This window comes from Carcharodon carcharias, chromosome 22 (genome assembly GCF_017639515.1).
Source record: "Carcharodon carcharias isolate sCarCar2 chromosome 22, sCarCar2.pri, whole genome shotgun sequence".
NCBI lineage: Eukaryota > Metazoa > Chordata > Chondrichthyes > Lamniformes > Lamnidae > Carcharodon > Carcharodon carcharias.
Genome location: NC_054488.1, coordinates 30,246,653 through 30,262,186, shown reverse-complemented (window position 1 = coordinate 30,262,186; position 15,534 = coordinate 30,246,653). Strand labels below are relative to the sequence as shown.

The 15,534-nt window shown below is 47.6% G+C and overlaps 1 protein-coding gene across 1 annotated transcript in view; it reads right to left on the bottom strand.

The window, feature by feature from the left end:
* LOC121293655 (protein HEATR9-like) overlaps nucleotides 1–15,534 on the bottom strand; it is an 80,281-nt gene that overhangs the window by 44,631 nt on the left and 20,116 nt on the right. The window contains exons 9-11 of the mRNA XM_041216823.1: nucleotides 12,915–13,103; nucleotides 11,436–11,528; nucleotides 7,493–7,612 (exon numbers count right to left, since the gene is read on the bottom strand). Coding sequence (XP_041072757.1) covers nucleotides 7,493–7,612; nucleotides 11,436–11,528; nucleotides 12,915–13,103 — 402 coding nt within the window. The remainder of the gene's footprint in view (nucleotides 1–7,492; nucleotides 7,613–11,435; nucleotides 11,529–12,914; nucleotides 13,104–15,534) is intronic.

Genomic DNA, 15,534 nt, shown 5'->3' with positions numbered 1-15,534 from the left:
AACATTGCTGCAGCTACTGTTTTTCTCAAGTGCACTCTAATCTCCACCTTTAATGCCTTAGTCTTTCACCCTAGCCATTCCCTGCTACGGCCCTCATCACTGCTCCCTTAAGTCAAAGAAATGCAAACTTGAAAGGATATGGCAAGCAACTGGTTTAACCATTCACCACTATATCTAACTGAACCACATAAAGCACTATTGGGTCCTGCTCTCGTCTGCTGAAACTGCTCAGTATTCCAGGATCATCCTCAAAGGCAAAGATAATTCCCAGCTTCTTTTCTCTACTGGAAAATGTCTTCTTAAACTCTTTGGCCAGAATTTTCCATTTGTCGGTCGGGCCCGGTGGCCGGCTGATTGCCGCTAGAGAAATAGGCTGTGCCACCATTTTCCACAGGCGGGCCAATTAAGGCCCGCCCCACGGGTAAGTGACTCCCGTGGAGAGCGGGAAAATAGTCGTGGGGCGGGCGGCCTCGGACTGCCGGTTCCAATGGGGAATCTGCAGCCTGTATAAAGAATGGCCAGGCAGCCTGCTTGAGGCAGTGCACCATGGCCACTCGGGGAGAGAGGGAGGGAGGTCCGACTGGGCAGCAGCATGAGCAGGAGGAGGGGGGCAGGCCCCCTGATTTTCAGATGCATGCCTTGCTGTCCTCCTGCAAGAGGAGGGCCCCCCATGTCACCAGCCAGGCGTGGGAACAGGTGGGTGACGTTGTGAGCGCCCATGCTGATGTGCGGGATAAGATTCAATGATTTGCTGCACTCTGGAAGGGTGAGTACCATGTCTGTCTTAGCCATTTGACCCAGAAGGCAGCCTTAGCCTTTAAGCCCCCCCACCATGTATTGCTGTTGTTACTGCAGAAGGCATCTGTCACTCGCTGGGTGGGCAAATGGGTACTGACCATGCTTACATCAGCCTTAGTGGTTGAGGAGAAGAAGGGCTTTCTGCGTAGCATATATTGGTGTTTGTGGCATTTGAGTAGTCTGGGAGCAACCTGCAGGGGAGGCAGCTAGACACATACTCAGAACTTCAACACATGTCATATTGATGGTAATGAGATGGTGCAAAGGGTGCCTCAAGATGTTTTGGGCAAGTGCCATCTGCTGGCATCGGTGCCGCACCTAGTTGCGCCTCCTTGCCATGGGCGCTAAGACTCGTGTGTTATTCAAAGTGATGGATGCCGAATGTGTCCAAGGTGGCTGTTGGGGGAGGGGGTTGGGACCAGCCGTACTATCTTCTGGGGACTGATCACCAGTAGTGTGGACAGGAGCCGCTGGATGCCTCAGATGGGCCACTGTGGTGGGGTGTGGCGAGTGTGTGCAGACTACATGAGCGAGCAGCCACAATAAATCCTCTTCCCTGTTTTGCAGGCAAAAAGTCACCACAATTCCTGGGAGTACCAGAGGACTGGAGGTGGGCGCGTCCTCTTGCAGCGCCTCACAACGTTTGAGGAGCAGGCCATGGAGCTGGGCAGGAGGCAGGAGGCCAGGGCAGCCGGGGGTGGCGAGGCTGGGGTCCAGCGGCCAGGTATTTGAGGTTCATGGTCCCATCCACTCTGTCTGCCCACCATCCAAACCACTGCTGCAATTGTTAATGCTGCAACACTGCTCATTCACAGACTGAGACGCTCTGACATGTGGGTCATACAGAAGGGACCCTCGTCCCCTTGAGGATTCGCGTCTCCACCATCTTCCAAAGCCACCTTATCCCATTTGTAACCACTATCACTATGGTCTAACATGCCAATGGATTGCTGCTACACAGCCAAAGACTTATTTCATCTTAGAGGGTTTGGGACCTCCACCACCCTTTCAGCCAGTGCGCCCCACATTACTCTGTCCAAAAGGTCTTCAGCATCTCAGCTGTGAACCTCATGGCACTCAACTTAAATAAATGCCACCACGTTACTCATCCCTGCGCCAAGGACAAATGTTGCCTTCAGCCCCACCTGGTCCATGCCCCTCCTTACGGAATGAAGGCCAACAATGTGACCGCTCAATCTCCTGTGATCGACGGCAAATGTTGCTACTGCTTGCGATGTTTCCTCAGCCCTGCAACTATCCAGGCCACAATGCATCAAGGTCAGGTACCTCTGCACTCTCCCCACTCCTATGATTCATAACATGCCATGTGGCATTCCTGAGGCCATCTGACCAGCTTGTCTGCAAGTGCGTTTAATGGTTGGGGCTCATCTTGACTCTTTTCCACCTCACCAATGTTCTTCTCCTTAGGGTCTTGAAGGGTGAGCGACTTATGAGGCTGGGGAGGAAAGGGATGAAAGGTTGAACTGAATGTTCGCTAACTGATGCGCTGTCCTTGTTGTTAATTTCAGCATCACCACCAAAGCGACCTGCACGTCCTCAACGCAGCCCCCCTTCCACACCTGAGGGCCAACATGTGTAACTTGCGACACATCAATTCAGCCAGTCAGGCACCAGCGCAGACACACACACCTCGGTGGGGACTTTACCGTCGGCGAGTGTCCCAGGTCACAGTGGAGAGGGCACATCACAATCGCTGGAGGAGATGGTAGGGGCAGAGAGTGCTAATGGCGCCAGCAGGCAGAGGGTTGCAGGGGACCAGGCATATGCTGAGTCCAGCACTGATGACGTGCCTCTGGAGTTGTCCCCATTGCGGCAGCTGCAAGACAGGCAGCAGGAAGTGCGTTTGCATCTGGTAGGGTTACATGAGAGAATGCTTCAGTTGCTTTCTGTGATGGAGGAGTCCAGGCAGAGTGCACTTGAAGGTTTGGTCCTCAGTGCAGAGCTTCAGGCTTCCTCCAATGAGAGACTGGCAACTCTCACAGAGAGGGGCTTCAATCGAATGCAACATTTTATGATTGGGATACGCTCTGACCTGCAAGCCCCCACAGCAGTACTGACCATGGGCGGTCATTCCCAATGTGGGAGATGTTGTGGACACCAAGTGTTGGCGCTCTGTGCCCATGCATCTGCAATGAGCAGGGAGGTCCAATGTGACCTCACGTTGGCGCAGCAGCTGCCTGTCGTCGCTGCGAGCTCCTTTCAGGGCGCTCCGGATGAGGGCAGCAGCTCCTCTGCCCCTCTGCCAGTCAAAGTTTCTTCCGTTGCGGCTGCGACAACTGGGGAGGTGCTGGTTCTGGAACTGGCCATTCTCTCCCAGGCTCCACAGGCCAGGGGACGCCCACCGAGGTCATCAAGGCCAACAGGACAGCAGAGTCAGCAGGCTGTCTCACAAGCCACTCCGACGATGGGGCGGCACCTAGACATAGCACCTGAAAACGTAAGCATAAAGCACCTTAGGCACTCCACGGGTATGTCACTGGTGATTTTGTGTTGGCCTTAGAATAGGGACCCATATTTTTGTGATCGCAAAAAAGTGCTGTGTGCTTTTCTTTTGGACAAAATAAAGTCCACCCTTGTAACCATGGCTGAGGGTCTTTTGTTTGTGGTGCATTTTCCTTTTTCACATATTTATCATGAGTGTTTGAGTGGACATTGATGTTTCTGTACTAAACCCTTATTTGCAGCTGATAAGGTGGAAGATGTAGCACCTAAGTGCCACATGTGGAAGTTCCAGGCAATGCTGGTCCTGCTGATCCATGTGTGTGGAGCTAGCTGAAGGTTCTTTGGATTAAATTGTCGTGGGTATCCCTGCCTCCTTGGTGTAAATGTGGGTCATCGTTCTGCCCCTCATCATCGCCCTGCGCTTCCTCATCCTCTGAGGCACTGCTGGATTCATCATGTGTAGCCTCATCCACTGTGTCAAGGTCTTCATCATCAACTGCATTCCCCCTTTCCAGCACAAGATTGTGCAGAGCGCAGCATGCTACCACTATCACAGAGATGCAATCTGGGGGGTACTGGAGTGCACCCCCTGAGCAGTCCAGGCAACGGAAGCGCATCTTGAGAAGACCAAAGGCTCTCTCCACCACAGCCCTAGTGGTGCATTGGCTTCTATTGTATCGCTGCTCAGTTTCTGTTCTTGGATGGTGGAGAGGTGTCATGACCAACTTCGCAGGGGATAGCCCTTGTCACCCACCAGCCAACCATCCAGCTGAGCCGGAGCACTGAAGAACCCCGGCACTTGGGAGTGCCTGAGGATGTAGGCATCGTGGGAGCTGCCTGGGTACCTTGCACAGACTTGTAGAATCTGCATCCTGTGATCACACACTATCTGCACGTTCATGGAGTGGAAGCCCTTCCTGTTGACGAAGGCACCGGGCTCACCTGCTGGCATCTTGATGATCACATGTGTACAGCCTATTGCACCCTAGACGCAGGGGAAGCCAGCAATGGCCGTGGAGTCTCTGGCTCACTGTATCTGACTTGCCCGGTCACAGCGGAAGTGGATGAAGGTGGATACCCATTTGAACAGAGCGTCTGTAACCTGCTTGACACAAGTGTGGACAGCTGATTGGGAGACATCGCAAAGATCACCCACCGAGCCCTAGAAGGAGCCAGAGGCATAGAAGTGGAGGGCAACTGTGAGCTTCAGAGCCACTGGCATGAGGTGTCCACCCACACAGTTAGGGGAGATCTCAGGGCCAATATAGTTGACTGTCTCCCTTGACAGTTGGAGCCTCCTTTGGCACTGCACCTCAGTCATATTGAGGTAACTGCTTCGCCGCCTGTAAACCCTGACAGCAGGATAGTGGCGTCTTCTGCGGCCCCTTGCACATTGGACAACCTCTTGGCCCTGCGCCCCTTGTGCCTGCGCCTGGCCTCCCAAAGGTGGCGCCCCTGGAGGCGGATTGTCCTGTCCTGGCCTCCTTATTCCTCTTATCCCTTCCTTCCTCCTCAGGGGAGCTGCCTCCAGTGGAGAGGTCAGAACCCATATCCCCAGGCTCCGGAAAGCAGCAGGCCCGAGAAAGATTACTGTCTGCAGACTGGTTTCAAAGTACACAAGAAGCTCTTGGAAATCAATGCAAACTGCTAACAATCAAACAGGCAACTTTAAAACACTTTCTGCAATTAAAACTTTATGTAAAACATGAACAACCCCTCTGAGTCCACATATCCCGACATTGCATGAGTTTACTTAAAAAACCTCCTACCCGCCTGCCAGTTGGGCCCATGCACTGACCCGAAGTTCGCACGGGCCCCTCAAAATCCTGGACAGTTGGCAAGTTAAGGGCCTTAATGAGATCTTTAATTAATGATGGGTGAACGTCCCACTGCTGAGCGCGCCCGCCGACCAAAATATCGCGATGCCGCGCGCTGACACTGGGACACTCGTGCGACGTCAGTCCGCGACATTTTAAGCGCGGATGCGCGGGCTCCGCCACCCGCACATCAGCCGGAAAATTCTGGCCTTTATTCCAGTCCCCTCCATTCTCATTTCCAACAATAAGTGTGAGGAGTTCATGGGTTTCTTTGGCACTAAGTTCAAGACCGTCCTATCAGCTGTCTCTGCTGCTTCTGTCTCTTCCACTAGCTCAGCTGGTCAAACTTCCTCCAAGGTCCCTTCCTGTCCCAACTCTGAACTTGCATCTTAATCTAGTTTCTCTCCTATATCCCCTCACCTTGTCCACAAGATCCACCTCCTGATCCCTCAACCCTATTCTGACTAAACTGCTGACCAACCCTAGTTTCCTTTCCAGCTCCCAAATTAGCGGATTGTTAGTGGTTCTCTCTCATCAGGTGTTGTCCCTCTCTTCTTCAGGTGTTTAGGCGTTGGCTCCTCTCTCCTTTCTGCCATCATCACCCCTCTCCTCAAAAAACTGACCCTTGACACCACCATCCTTGCCAGCTACCGTCCCATCTCCAACCTCCCTTTCCTCTACAAATTCCCCGAATGTGCTGTCACTTCCCAAATCCATTTCCATCTTTCTCGGATCTCCATATTTTAATTCCTCCAATCAGGGTTCTGCCCCTGCCAGAATACCGAAACAGCTCTTAGAGTCACAAATGACAAACTTTCCCCCTCTGTCCTTCTCGGCCTGTTTATAGCCTTTGACGTGGTTGACCACACGATCCTCCTCCAATGCCTCTCCTGTTATTCAGCTGGGTGGGACTGCTCTCACCTGGTTTCATTCTTATCTATCTAACTGCAGCCAGAGAATCATCTGCAGTGGCTTTTCTTCCTGCTTCTGCACCATTACCTCTGGTGACCCCCAAGGGTCGATCCTTGGCCTCCTCCTGTTTCTCATCTACATGTTGCCCCTCAGTGACATCATCCAAAAGGACATTTATTTTCACATGTACCCCAGGGACACCCAGCCCTACCTCACCACCCACTCTCTTAATCCCTCCATTTTCTCTAAATTACCAAACTGCTTATCCGACATTCAGTACTTATTGAGCATGAATTTCTTCCAATTAAATATTGGGAAGACTGAAGTTATGTCTTAGGCTCCTGCTCCAAATGCCTTTGCCTAACTACTGACTCCATCTAAATCTCTGGAAACTCTGAGGCTGAACCAGTCTGTTTGTAACCTTGGTGTCATATTTGACCCCAGGATGAGCCTCTGACCACCATGGTTGCCTATTTTCAACTCCATAGCATCATCCAACTTTACCCCATCTTCAACTCATCTGCTGCTGAAACTCTCAGCCTTGATTACCTCCACACTTAATTATTCCAACACACTTCTGGCTGGTCCTTCCTCCTTTAACTGCTGTCCATGTCCTAGCTCAGATCAAGCCCTGTTTGCCCATCACACCTGTGCTTGCTGACCTGCTGAAGTAACACCTTGATTTTAAAATGCTCATCCTTGTTTTCAAATCCCTCCATGGCCTCATCCTTCCCTATCTCTGTAATTTCCTCCAGGCCCAAACCCTCCAAAATACCTGCATTCCTTTAATTCTGCCCTCTTGCTCATCCTTGTTTTTAATTGCTCCATCATTGGCGGCTATGCCTTCAGGCCCCAAGTTCTGAAATTCCCTTCCCATAAACCTTTCTGCCTCTCTTTCCTCCTTTAAGACACTCCTTACAACCTACAACTTTGACCAAACTTTTGGTCATCTGTCTAATATCTCCTTATTTGACCTGGTGGAAAACTTTGTTTGATATTGCTCCTGTAGAGCACCTTGGGACAAATCCAACACATTAAGGATGTTATACAAATACATGTTGTTGTTGGACCAGTGCCAAGGTGTCTGGGAATCAAGAGGGAGGATGAAAGTAGAATTTTGAGAGAGAAGTCCCAGACTGTTCTGCCTTTCTCTGGGGTAAAGTTCCACAAATACCAGACTATTCTCCCATGCGCCAGCTGTTCATTGCTTATCAACCTTGGCAGCGAGTGCCAGGAGGACATTGAAATATGCAGGTATCAGAGTGGAGCCCAATCCCATCAATCCAAATTCCATTTTTTCCCAGCGGGATTCCAATGAAGAGCAGGAAGCTTGGTTGTGTTTCTCCCCCCTCCATAGCCTAATCACATTGAGGTGAAATATAATCCCACACTATAATGAACCTGGGATCTCCAGGTCTGTACTGCTTAACATCACACCGTGTAGTGTGGTCACATGCTGAGCAATTGGGGAATCAATGTGTGGAGCTTTCGAAGTTCCTTACCAGAACTGGGTCGTCCCACAGTTTTTCCTTCAGTGCCTCAAGCACAGTCTGATGCAGGCCGGTCTTTGTGATGTGCGATGGTCCAACATTGGCTAATAAATCCAATGCCTTCAACCGGTGCTGGGGGCATTAAACATGGATCTGGATTAGTGAGGCAGACCCAAGAATAGAATTCATCAGGCAGAAGCATTTTGCAGCACACAAGGCTTGGTTTGAGTTCATGTGCTAGGAACAGGACCAGGGTGTTCAGCCTCAAACCCATTCGTCATTTTATCTGTATCTCAAAATCACAGAGTTTTAACAGCACAGGAGGAGGCTGTTCGGCCCATTGTGTCTGCACCAGCTCTCTAAATGAGCATTATGACCTAGTGCCATTGCCCTGCCTTTTCCCCGTACCCTGCACATTATTTGAATAGAAACAATCACCTAATGCCCTCTTGAATGCCTCGATTGAACCTGCGTCCAACACACTTCCAGGCAGCACATTCCAGACCCTAACTATGTGTTGTGTTAAGAAGTTTTTCTCACGTCACATTTGCTTCTTTTGCAAATCACTTTAAACCTGTGCCCGCTCATTCTTGATCCTTTTAGGAGTGGGAACAGCTTCTCCCTATCTAATCTGGCCAGTCCCCTCATGATTCTGAACATCTCCATCAAATCTCCTCTTAGCCTTCTTCTCTCCAAGGAGAACAGTTCCAACCTCTCCAACCTATATTCGTAACTTAAGTTTCTCATCCCTGGAACCATTCTTGTAAACCTCTTATGCACTCTTTCCAATGTGTTCACATCCTTCCTATAATGTGGCGCCCAGAACAATACTCCAGCTGTGGTCTAACGAGTGTCTTATACAAATTCAGTATAACCTCCTTGTTCTTGTATTCTATGCCCCTATTAATAAAGCCAAGGATACTATATGCTTTATTAACTGCTCTCTTCACCTGTCTTGCCCCCTTCAATGATCTATGCACACATACACCCAGTTCTTTCTGCTCCTGCACCCCCTTCAAAATTTCACCCCTTATTTTATATTGTCTCTCCATGTTCTTCCTACCAAAATGCATCACCTCACGTTTCTCCGCATTGAACTTCATCTGCCACCTATCTGCCCACTCCACCAACTTGTCTTTGTCCTTTTGAAGTTCTACACTGTCCTCCTCACAACACTCCCAAGCTTCATATCTTCCACAAACTTTGCAATTGTCCCCTACACACCAAAATCTAGATCATTAATATATGTCAGGAAAAGCAATACTGACCCCTGGGGAACTCCACTATAAACCCGAAAAATATCCATTGACCATCGCTCTCTGTTTCCTATTTTTCAGCCAATTTTGTATCCACGTTGCTACTGTTACTTTTATTCCATGAGCAATAATTTTTCTCACAAGTCTGTTGTGTGGCACTGTATCAAATGCCTTTAGAATGTTCATGTACGCCACATCAACAGCATTACTCTTATCGACCTTCTCTGTCACCTCTTCAAAAAAATTCCAGCAAGTTAGTTAAACACGATTTCCCCTTTAGAAATCCATTCTGGCTCTTCCTTATCAACCCATATTTTTCCATGTGACTACTAACTCTATCCTGAATAATTGTTTCTAGAATCTTGCCCACCATTGAAGCTAAATCTCAATTCCATTTACCCAGATCACTCAACTTCCATATCCCTTGAAACACTTACCCTAAAAAAATCTATTCACAAAACTCCAAGTGACCCCAGTATCCATAGTCTTTTGAGAGAAGAGATTTTGAGATTTCCGCCACTGTCTGTGAGAAAATGCTTCCCGATTTACCTCTCGATTGGTCTAGTCCTAATTTTAATGTTATACATCCTTGATATGGACTGTGCCACCAAAGGAAATGCTTTCTCTTTATCTACCCTATTGAATTATTTTAATACTTTTGGCACCTTGATTAGATAATGTCTTAATCTTCTATAGAGAATACAAATCTCATCTATACAACCTGTTCTTATAACCTAATCTTCTTTCCCCTTATACCAATCTGCAGTGCATCTCTTCAAAGGCCAATATTTCCTTCTTGAGGTACAGTGCACAGAGCTAGACACAATGCTCTAAATGGGTCCAACCAGAGCTCTGCATAGCTGGGATATAACTTCCAATCCCCTTGAAATAAAGAGCACCATTGCAGTAGTCTTTTAAATTATTTTTTATACCAGCCTTTAGTGATTTCTCTACTTGGATTCCTAAATCTGTCAGCTCCTCACAGTTCTTATCTTCTTGCCATTTAGAAAACATTCTAGCCTATCTTTCCTAGGTCCACCTTTCATTTCCCTCCAATGAGTTCCATCAGCCATTGTTTTGTCCACGCACATAACCGATCACTGTCTCTTTGTATCTTTCTGTTCCCATCTATTTGACTTGCTGGACGTAATGTGGATTTGGTGAGAGAGTTTAAAATGATTGCAAATGAATCAGCAGTCTATTTGACATCTCTCCTGACTTCATTGAGATTTCCACCACTGTCTGTGAGAAGAAGTCAAAATTACCCCCCTGTGCCTCCTAGATAAGGACGTGAGTCTTTTTAAGTTGTGATTGAATGAATCTACGTCAAGGGATGTGCTTGGGGATCTCCAGGTGAAATTCCACCCTTTACAACCCTGAGAACCCTCAGTGGAATTCATAGCAGCTGAGAGTCAAGAGCTGGTGTGGGTCACTTTTGAGATCTTTTGTTAGGTCCCAAACTTTTACAGGAGCAAGGAAATATCTTGGAGATACACCAAATGACTGTGTTCCTGGGATGTAGAGCATAATCTCTGGATGTGTATAAAGCAGTTGAGATTCTGCTCCCTGAAGTCACAGCAGTGGAGAGCAGCCCACGAAATTTCAAGATCTTTGAGTTTTACAGCAAAATAGGAGGTCATTCAGCACATTATCTGTGCTGGATCTCTGAAAGGGCTTTCTACTTAGTCCTATCCCTCTGTCCTTTCCCCAAAGCCATCAAAATCTCTCCTTTTCAAGTATTTTGGACTTCCCGATATGGATCCTGTTTCTAGTTGGACATTCCACCCCCTCTCCTATTCATTCTCAGGATGACAAGACTGACATTTATTTTCAATATTTAGTTGCCCTGAGAAGCTGATGCTGGGCCTTGTTCTTGAACCACCGCAGCTGTTGGGCCAATTCAGGGGGCAGTTCAGGGGGCAGCTAAGAGTCAAGCTTCCAAAGAAGATTCTGCTCTCTTTGTTCTTCTGAATCTGATTATTATCATTCTAGTTACTGACTCACTGCCTCACCTGAAGAGTTAATATCAATTCATCTCATGGTTGGTGACTATCGATTCCACAGTGAACCCTCAGTTCCCACCAGGAGGCCTAGATTGTCAGTCCTGCTGTATTCAGATGATCAAAATCATCTGATCAAGAAATAGGACCTCACACATCATTACAGCCATCACTAGAAAGACTGATTACCCAGCCATTCATAAAGAAATATTAACCCAGTTCCTGTGAACAAATCAGGGAAGATTTTGGATGTTTGCAATGTGTTATAGAGACTTTGGAAGGATGGAATGTTTTCACAATTTCTTTAGTCATAGTGATGGAAGATAATCTTCTTGCTGCACTTGTAATGGCCCCGGAAATCCACAGGGCAGCCATCACAGCATCAACACTGTATGTGATCAGACTGGTCTGCCAGAGCCAGCAGCTGCAGACCTGGTCATCAACACAGCAGGAGCCCCGGCAGGGTTTGGGGGGGTGGGGGGAGTGAGGATGGGGAAGGAGGGAAAGAGGAGGGGGACAGGTGACAGAAAAGAGGGGGAAGCAGGGCATATTAATGCTGGGAATGCATGACGTCTAGTTAGTAGGGGTGCAAGGTATTGCCCAGACCTCTATACCATCATATCTTGATCCAAACTGACATGAACCTTATTTCAACCTGGTCACTTGCACTGAAGAAGAGTGATGGAATCTGACACAAACCTTGTAGACAGAGGAAGTTCGGAACTGCTCCAGAAGAGCTTGGATTGAGAATGGTTCATGTATCCCGAGGTATCTCACCACCACTTCCAGAGCCTGTGGGAGGGAAAATATGGCTAAATCCTTGACTTCGTCTACATTTTCTCCTTCATAAAAGTAAAATTAGCAAAGATGTTACCCTGAGTTTCTTGATTGCACTGACACTGTCTGCCTTATACCTCTTCCCTGGAAATCTATCACATCATGGTGACTTTCTAGAAGTTAGGATATGGTCCCCCAGGCCACCAGACTGAACTCAAAACTAGTTCCAAATCGAGAAATGCAAATAAATCTGGTGATCTATCAGCTAGCCCCGGATTGATAATTGTGGATATTGTCTGAAGGTCAAAAAAGACTGGTTCACCAGAGTCCTGCTAGAATTGACTTTCATCTGAAATGATCAATTGAAGGAGGCGGTTGAGTGGTGCAGTGGGTCAGATGCTGCTCTCATAGAATTGTACAATATAGGAGGAGGCTATTTGGCCCATTGTGTCTGTGCCAACACTTTGGTAGGCCTATCCAATTAGCCCCACCTCCCCTACCCCACCATCCCCCCAGCTCTTTCACCATGGTCCTGTAAAATTTATCCAATTCCCTTTTGGAAAGCTATTATTAAATCTGTTGCCACTGCCCTTTCAGGCAGCACATTCCAGATCAAAACCAGCTCTGAGGAAGGGCCATGCAGACTCAAAGTGTTAACTTTGTTTTTCTCTCCACAGATGCTGTCAGGCCTGTTGAGTTTTTCCAGCATTTTCTGTTTTTATTCCAGATTTCCAGCATCCGCAGTATTTTGCTTTTAACAGTTCACAACCATTTGCTGCGTAAAGAAAATGTTCTTATCTCCCACAGTTATTTTGCCAATGACATGACAGTGTGTCCCCCTGTCACTGACCTTCCTGCCAGTGGAGGCACTTTTTTATTTACTCTGTCAAGGGCTGGGGAGGTGATGGGGAACATCAGAAACAGCCCAGCTGCCACCGACAACTCACCACCTGTGGACAAAGGTCAAATCTACCCATTAAATAAAGACATGAACTGATAGAGTTTATCCATATTACAATTTGGGTTTCATCTGGAAAAAACTGGGGCCCATCACCCAGCATCCAGGTGACTATGCTCGCTTGCAGCTGATGGTCACTACAAGCAGCAGAGACCATCCAAACGGACCCTCCTGAACAGAACACTTGAGCTAAGTTCATGCACTCCCTCTTTACAGAATTCTTTAGCAATTTGTTTACCATTGTTCACCTTAAGATAAAACACGTTATGATCTTGTTTCTTGATTTAATCACTGAAATTGTTTGAAGAGTCACTTTAATCTACACTTTTTCATAACTTGCTTCCTGTTTGGGCGAACCTCCAGATAACATGCCTGCCCTCTCTAGGGTCTGAAGCCTAGTTCGATTTTTTCCACAAAAAAAACCAATAAGATGGGGCCTGTACCTGATTCTTCTGGTAGGAGTTGCCATCATGAAGGTAGCTTATTAGATAGTCAATGGCTTCTTCGTCATTTCTGTTGAGGTAACACAGGCAGGCCACAGCCTCAACAGGAATCATGTCTTTGGAGCGTAGAACTGTTATGAATGATCTTAATAGGAAAATCAACTTTTCTTTAGCTTTGATCTCGGGCCTCTGAAAGGACAGTAGACACAATTGGTTCTGTGCGTCATTCAGGAACAAGTAGGAAGGTGATACCACCTTGTTCAAGAAAAAGTATAAAGACATTCCCATAACTACAGGCTGGTCAGTTTAACATCAGTGGTGGGCAAGGTTTTGGAAACAATAATTAGAAAAAATATTAATAGGCACTTGGAGAGATTTGAGTTAATAGGTGAGACCATATCTGGAGTAGAGTGTACAGTATCGGTCTCCTTACTTAAGGATGTAAATGCATCGGAAGCAGTTCAGAGAAGGTTTACTAGACTAATACCTGGAATGGGAGGGTTGTCTTATGAAGAAAGGTTGGACAGACTAGGCTTGTATCTGCTGGAGTTTAGAAGACTGAGAGGTGCTTGAAACATAAAAGATCCTGAGGGATCTTGACAGGGTGGATATGGAAAGGATGTTTCCTCTTGTGGGAGAATCTTGACCTAGGGGTCAAGGTAAGGAGTCAGAGATGAGAAGAAATTTTTTCTCTCAGAGGATTGAGTGTTTTTGAAATTCTCTTCCTCAAAAGGCGTTGTAAACTGAGTTTTTGAACACTTTTAAGGCAGAGCTAGATAGGTTATTGACAACCAAGGGGCTGAAGGGTTATCGGGGGGGGATGTGGAGTTGAGGTTACAATCAGACCAGCCATGATCTTATTAAATGGCAGAGCAGGCTTGAAGGGCCGAGTGGCCTACTCTTGCTCCTAATTCGCATGTTCATATGTAATTAGGAGAGTGCATGGATTTGTAAAAGGCAGGTCATGCTAATCTAATTGAATTTTTTGATGAAGTAACAGAGAAGGCTGCTGAAGGGAATGTGATGGATGTTGTCTAAATGGATTTTAAGAAAGCATTTGATAAAGTACCACATAAAAGGCTGGTAACAGAGTTGAGGCTCATGGAATAGGAGGGTCAGTGACAGCTTGGACAAAAATTTGGCTAAAGGACAAAAAACAGTGAATCATGATCAAAGGTTGTTTTTCAGCCTGGAGGATGATAGACAGTGGTGTTCTCCAACAGTCAGTGCTAGGACAACTTAGCTTTATTGCAAATATATAAATGACTTGGAAATCAGGATACAGAGTAAAATTAATGACCACTTAAGGCCTCATCCCAGTGCTGTTGTGATTTAACCAACAGCAGAGGACATCCATGACAAGCGTCCAGCCTGGCAGTTTTCACTGTGTCTCTGGTGGTGTGCAAGATGACATGGGGATGCCTCTTTAACGGCCCCCCCCACACCAGGTTTCTTTCCCTACCCGGTTCTCCTCCCCCTCTGGCCTGTCTACCTTGGCCACCCAACCCCCTCGCCTCAGCCCGCCAACTGGTCCCAACGATACCTACCCCCACAACCCCTGCACTTACCTTTCACTTTGGTTCCTCGTGGTTGGGGACTGGATGCAATCCCAGTAGTGGCCACTGCTCCTGATGGCACAGCTGCAACTGGAGAGCTGCCGGCCATTTGACGCTGCCAAAATGGGAGCGGAAATCTCATCTGAATGTTAAATGCCTGTGGGGCGAGCTGCTGGAGTGGACGAGCTGCTGGAGTGGGTCAGCTTTTTCATCACGTGGTGGGGGGCAGGGACTCTGGCACCCTGTAAAACATAGCCTTATGACAGATTGAGATAAGGAAGACAAAGAAAAACTGTTCTCATGACTCTTGGACTTTGGGCTCTTCAGGCACTGAAGAACAATGCTCTCTGCAGGATGAGTAGAGGCCAAGGTATCAGGAGGGCAGAGAAGAGGGATGAGGATCAGGAAGGACACAATGGCCAATATCTCAGAATAAGATACGCCACTGAAGATGGAGCTACCTGGAGGTGACCGAGAACCAATCCCACAGGAGACTACGACTCTCCAGGCAGATGGTCACAGACAGTTGTGCCCTCGTCACCATACCTCATAGTACTACTTGCCATGCCCTGCCAATAGCCATGCATTTCACGTGGCCTTGAACCACTTTGCCTCTGGCTCCTTTCAAAGCTGTGCTGCAGACCTTGGTAGCATCTGGTAGACGGCTGCACACCACTACATCTCGCTGGTCACTGATGTCCTGTTTCCCAGAGCTCGTCAGCATGTTCAATTCACAAGGCTTGTCACCTCACAGACATAGGGGGTTTCACCGGCATCCCTGGATAGCCCCAGTTTCAGGGTATTATCGTTTGCAACTATGTAACATAAGCACAGACAACCTGTTATTTTAAAATGAAATTGGATGGGCACTTGAGGGAAATAAATCTGCAATGCTACGGGGATAGAGTGGCAGAATGGGACTGACTGGGTTGTTCTACAGAGAGCAGGCATGGACTCGATGGGCCAAATGGCCTTCTTCAGTGCTGTAGTAAGTCAATGACTTTGTGGTGAAATATACAATGGATTGTTCAAAGAGTCATAGGGCAGGATTTTACGCGTTGAGC